This window comes from Lycium barbarum, chromosome 12, assembly GCF_019175385.1.
Source record: "Lycium barbarum isolate Lr01 chromosome 12, ASM1917538v2, whole genome shotgun sequence".
In the NCBI taxonomy this organism is placed as follows: domain Eukaryota; kingdom Viridiplantae; phylum Streptophyta; class Magnoliopsida; order Solanales; family Solanaceae; genus Lycium; species Lycium barbarum.
In genome coordinates this window covers 61,348,092-61,354,091 of record NC_083348.1, presented here as the reverse complement: position 1 = coordinate 61,354,091, position 6,000 = coordinate 61,348,092, and the positions used below count along the sequence as shown (strand labels likewise).

The 6,000-nt window shown below is 36.9% G+C and overlaps 1 protein-coding gene across 1 annotated transcript; it reads right to left on the bottom strand.

Annotated features, from left to right (window-relative positions):
* Nucleotides 1-3,048: 3,048 nt before the first annotated feature.
* Nucleotides 3,049-3,840, bottom strand: LOC132624305 (uncharacterized). Its single transcript, XM_060339105.1, has one exon. The coding sequence runs from the start codon at nucleotides 3,838-3,840 to the stop codon at nucleotides 3,049-3,051; it is 792 nt and encodes a 263-aa protein (XP_060195088.1).
* Between the last annotated feature and the right edge of the window lie 2,160 nt (nucleotides 3,841-6,000).

Below are 6,000 nucleotides of genomic sequence, written 5' to 3'. Positions count from 1 at the left end.
GCGGAAAGAATAAATGCATAAGTCTCACAATAATATATATAGTAGTATAGTGCGGAAGAAGGAAAATGCTCTCAGGGTCTAGTTTAAGTCATACAAGAGCATCTAATGAAAAATATACAAGTCTGGAATAATAATACATAAATATGTCTATGTCTCAGAATACCAAAACAAGACATAAAATAGGAAGAGTCTTCAAGGCAGCGAACGTCCGTGCTCACCCTGAAAACTCGCAACAACGAAGAAGGAGACGATCAACTATGAGAGATGGAAGCAGACCCAACCTGATACTCTACATTCGTAAAGGAATGCAGCAAGTGCAGGTCAGTACAAAACAACGGTACTGATAGGCATCATCGGCCGACTAGGCATAGCTAACATAATTCAAACAATAAAGCAGATAGGCAGATAAACAAACAAGTATAAATCAAACACAATGGAAGCCAAGTATACGTCATCGCCTAAGTGAAGCATCTAATACCAATTGCACCAAGTCTCAATATGTTCAACATCACAAGTACAACACCAAATCATCCCAATGTAAGCCGTGAATGCAATGCAATGCAATAATGTATAGATGCAATGCAATGCAATAATGTATGGATGCAATGCAATGCCATGCAAATGTTGTGTACACATGTCCTTCGGACGGAAATATCGGCATCTCGGTAGCACAACCCAAGGTGACTCGCGAAGTCTAAGTGCCACCCTCCCGGATCTTTGCCCAACAGACAGACAGGACCCCGGATCTTTGCCCACGGGGGGTTCTCATCGGCACCACCCTGGGGGACCGGCGGAGTCCATGCACTCACTCAATCCACGATTCCGAAACGAACATCGGATATCGGACTCTCACGTCACTCAAGTAAAAGTTGAGCCCAACTCATCACGGTGTTTCATCAGTATCACCAGTATCTCAACAGTATATCATGAAGAATGAGAGTGCGTGCAATGCATGTATCATCAACAATAATCATGCTTAATATCACAAGTACCAACTATTGGTACGCCAACAATATATCCAAATCACAAGTACCAACAGTGGGTACGCTTACAATATATCAGAGTCACAAGTACCAACAGTGGGTACGCCAACAATATCAAAATCAAGATGGGACAACAGCTTCCAATATCTACTAACAACACGTGGCATCAAGCCAACACAATAGAACAATCAAATCACAACACAACGGGGTGGCTAGCCCCCAACACACAATAGGGCCCAACCTAAGGCAATATCCAACCCAACTTCATACCCGAAGGTTCACATGCTATCTCCGACAATATCATCTAAATATATGTTTCGCTACACGAAGTCTCACCAAGGGTAAGCCATAACCTACCTGGATGGCTGAACCTTAAACACCAACAACTCACTCCTTTGTCTTGCCTTTCCGCTAAGCCTCAGAACCAACGTAGTCTAAGCATAATCGAAATCTAGATTAGAAATCATGAAGAACGATACTAATATTGCTACCATTCAATTTAGGTCAAATCCAACCCTAGAAATTGGGAAAACGGGGAAACGGGGCTCACAAGGCCAAAACGGGAAATTCGGGAGAAAAATATCAAATTAAGCACTAGGTGATCATAACCCAACCACTAATTGCTGATTTAACTCATGGAATCCCCTAATTTCGAAATTGAAGCAAAACCCCCAAAATTTGGGTATAAACCCTAGCTCTTTGATTCAAGAATTCAACACTAATAAAGGGCAGCCCGGTGCACTAAGCTCCCATGCGTGGGGTCCGGGGAGGGGTCAGACCACAAGGGTCTATTGTATGCAGCGTTACCTTGCATTTCTGCAAGAGGTTGTTTTCATGGCTCGAACCCGTGAATTCAACACTAATAATGGGATATAAATGATTAACAACCTTAGATTCATCAAAATCTAGCATAAACCCCATCAATTTCATCATTAATAAGTCTAGATAGAACATTCTGATATGAATACCTTAAGCCCAATGCTCTATGGATTTCTTGCTTTTAAGTTATGAATGAAAAAGAAAGTTCACAATCCAATGGCACCATCTTCTGCTCAACTTTATACTTAGCCACTGGTGTCTCTAGGAGCCGGAAATTCATTAAACTACAAAAAAAATCCAATCTAAACAAATCTAACAAATTGCTCCACTAGCTTCATGGACACTGGAGTTGAAAGTTCCTATGCTTACAACAAACAAGCACCAAATCTACTAACATAGGAAGAGCAGAGCCTTGTGAAATGAAATGAAAGCAGCCCAAACTATGACTTTTATCTTTTAAATAGTTAACCTTAACCATAAGCTTTCATAGTTACACCTTCTGAGAAAGAGTAACTAAAATTGAAAGGAGATGGAAATGAGAGAAAAGGAAAGACAATAGTGATAGAAGTAGAAAAACATGACATTGATCAGGACCCACAATTTTTCACAGTTAAATGTGGATGACTAGACATCAATAAAATTGTAAGCAATAATGTTCGTTAACTATGTCATTCATTTTCAGTTTTTCTTTTCCATCCAACAAAAATCAGATAGACCAAATCCAGCTCAATAATCTGATTCTCTCTAAGACTACCTCTTCACCTTACATTGCAACTAGAGAATACGCACAAACGTCATGATAGTTTGACAAAAATCTAGGAAGCGCATAGCTAGTACTCTTGATGAGTATTGACTCAAAAGGTTTAATTTATAGACTTTACTTGCTCGAAAGGTAGCTTCGGTCTGCTGCATCTGCACTCACAGGATGATACTTCATCTCCTAATTGATACCAGTGCATGTGTCTTACCTGAAAAAAGTTCTCACACAAATTAAAGTGGAAGTATTATGAATATGATTCTTTATGCCAAGAGACAGACAACCTTTCTAAGAACAAAGTTCCAGAGTTGCAAGTCAAGTATGTGCACCACCAACCATCAAATAAAGTCCAAAACAGCAAAAATCATATATAAAGCAACTCTTAGAATTGCTTTTAAAAAAGGAAACAGACAATAACTATTACGCCTCAGCCCCAAACAAGTTGGAGATGACTATTTGAATCCTCACTACACTCGTTCCCCGTTTAAGTCATCTCAAGTCAACATTATACAAAGTAACAATAAATATGAAAGGTACTAGAAGTTCTCTACATTTTCTACTGACATAAGAATCTCTAATAGGGCTAAAAGAATCATAGAAAGAGGAGGACCCAAATCCTTCATTTTGTATCTCATTAGATCTACTCCTAGGTGGAACTCTTGTTGCCACAGCAACAAGTCTCCCTCCAACATGCAATTCTAAGTCTCTGTATGCATCTGATGTATGGTAATTGGAACTTCTCAGTTGATTTTGATCGGAACCAGAAGCAGCTGTCTCCGAATGCATTATCATAGGGATATTCTCAAGGGAATGACACAACTTTGATTCTAAGGATGTCAGTCTCTCCCTAGAAGCATTTGACAGTTCAGGAACATTTTTGGCTAAACAGACCATCCCAAAAAGATCTCGCCCAAAAACCAGGTGCAGAACCTCAGCTGTTTTGTATACTGATCGCTCCTCGGCTTCAAAAAATTCAGGAAGGAGATCTGACTCAATCTCAGGGCCATAGAACGCTAAATGTAATGCTGAGTAGAAATCTCTTTCCAGTGCATCAAAATAGCCTGATCCAGATACTACCCTTTTTTCAGCCAATATGTCGTTTACTGTTTGTCTATACCACTTTAACCATTCAACAACTTCCATCTCCTTGATTGACGTGCTATATGATTCATACGTGCACATTTTAGAACCTTGTCTAGAATGCATATCAACAATTGCTTTTCGAAATGAGAGATACTGGTCATAATGCGCTGTCTTCTCAGAATCGGATAGAATCTGCATTCCATTGATCATCCAAGTAAATACCTGTACGTTTCTAGTACATAAAGATATCACTCTTCACCATGTTATATGCGTGACATATCATTTTTGTAATACTTCAGAAATTCTAGAGGACTTCTAGGATATTGATTTAGTGAACTTAGTCATTAACTAAGAATGAAAAGCTTCTGTCATAGTGGTGTCCATGTCCATAAAGTAACATGATTTCACCTAATCTCATTCTCCCCTAGAAAAAGGCATGCTTGCCTTATATAATGGCCCTTCTGCTTTCACAATAGTACCTTTAGATGTGTTAAAATCATATTCTAGCTTAGATCGGATTTTGTATTATGTAGCTCCAGATTTCGAGTACGAACAGTAGCTCATTTTTTGTGGTGATTTCTCTCCTTTCTTCACTAGTTTTGGTGCTATCTTTTATGTATTGTTGCTGTCGCACCCCATTTTAACCGGGTAGATTTAAGGAGTATGACGTGTTGGTGATTCCTATTTTGTTTTGATTTTAAGGAGTCGCCACCTAATTAATTTAACGGTGAATTAGGACACCTAGATGTTAACTAAGGTAAAGTTAAAACTAAACCTCTGTTAATAGTCTACTTAACCAATGTGATTCTAGGTAAGGGCTCTATATTATCCTAAAGGGAAGGGTTTAGGCATCCTTTAGAATCCGTTAACTTACGGTTATCCGACCAAACTTAGGTTAATTAATTGAGAGTAAAATATAATGTTTAAATTTAAAAATGGAAAATAGTATTAGTGAAAATAAGATTTACATAAAATATAATATAAAAGAAAACTTAAAATGCCATTTTTTTTAAAATAGGACTGATAAATATTGCTAAGACTTTAAATGAAAATAATAATGATGTTGTTTGAAATAATACCTGTAGAAAATATGATGTATTGCATAAAAGAAGATTTTAAAGGCTATTTAAAATAAAATTTGGACATGCTAAAACCTTGATTGAAAATGTAATAATGTTCTTGAAAATAAGACTTGCAAAAATATAACTCGCAGAATGTGAACTTTAGAGAAAATTTGTATTATATCAATATGATGATGTAAAATACCTAAACTTATTTTCTTTAAAATGTGATGGATAGGGTATGAGTTTTCGTTCTTTTATATTAACTGTACTTGACTAAAAGAAGTAGATTATTGGATAAACTTTGAAAAAATTATTCATAGAATGTATTTGAACTTATATTTGCTTATTAGTGATGTTTTGAAATTTCTGAGATAGTGAGCATGAAATGTGATTCTTTTAACTCAATATATGAACTCATGCTATTTTGCAAATCAATTATGCTAAATAAAATAAATATTAGACATTATAAATTTATGGAATTAATTGTTAGTTTCCTTGGACTAACTACCCATTACTTAAACTAACCCCACTGATTTTGCTAAGATTCATCTAAGTTAAGAAAACAAAAAAACAAAGTAAAGGGTCAGTCAAATAATACAAGTTAACTGCACAGGAAATAAGATAAAGGCACAAAATAAATGAATAGGCTCAGCCCATTTTGGGCTGCTGTGATCATGCAAGCTGTTGGGCTTAACCCCGAAATCCTCTTATAATAGCTGTTGTGGACTGTTTCTGCTATTGGGCCGTGGCCCAGCAACTGATGGGGGCTGACTCGACAAATTTCGTTGGGCTTTTAGCCCAACATTGAATGTGGAAGAAGAACGAGTCCCTCGGACTAGTATTGCGATGGTCATGCATAAAAAATGAAAATAAAAGGAATTAGTATTCAAATCAATGAATAAGGTCAAACATACAAAATATAAACTCAAAATAGACCAGTAGGTTGTGTCTATGCTATATATATCTAAGAATGAAATGGCGACGGGGAGGACAGGAAAGGCCTTGAACAGATTCAAACAACACAGAGAATAAGATTAGCAATCACTCAAACTACATGACCAGTTCGATAGACCAATGTTTAAACAAGTATTTATCAACTATTTTTAAACTAGTGCAAGACTGATCAACAGCTCCCACAGTATTGTCAGACAAAATGTGAATCCTAATTGGAATAAGTCAAGACTGGGCTGTATGAACCTAATCACACCAGGCCAAATCAGATGTAAACTGCATCATACGAATAAAATGACATGGACTGAGACAAATAAACGAAGAGGCTTATATCAAAATATAT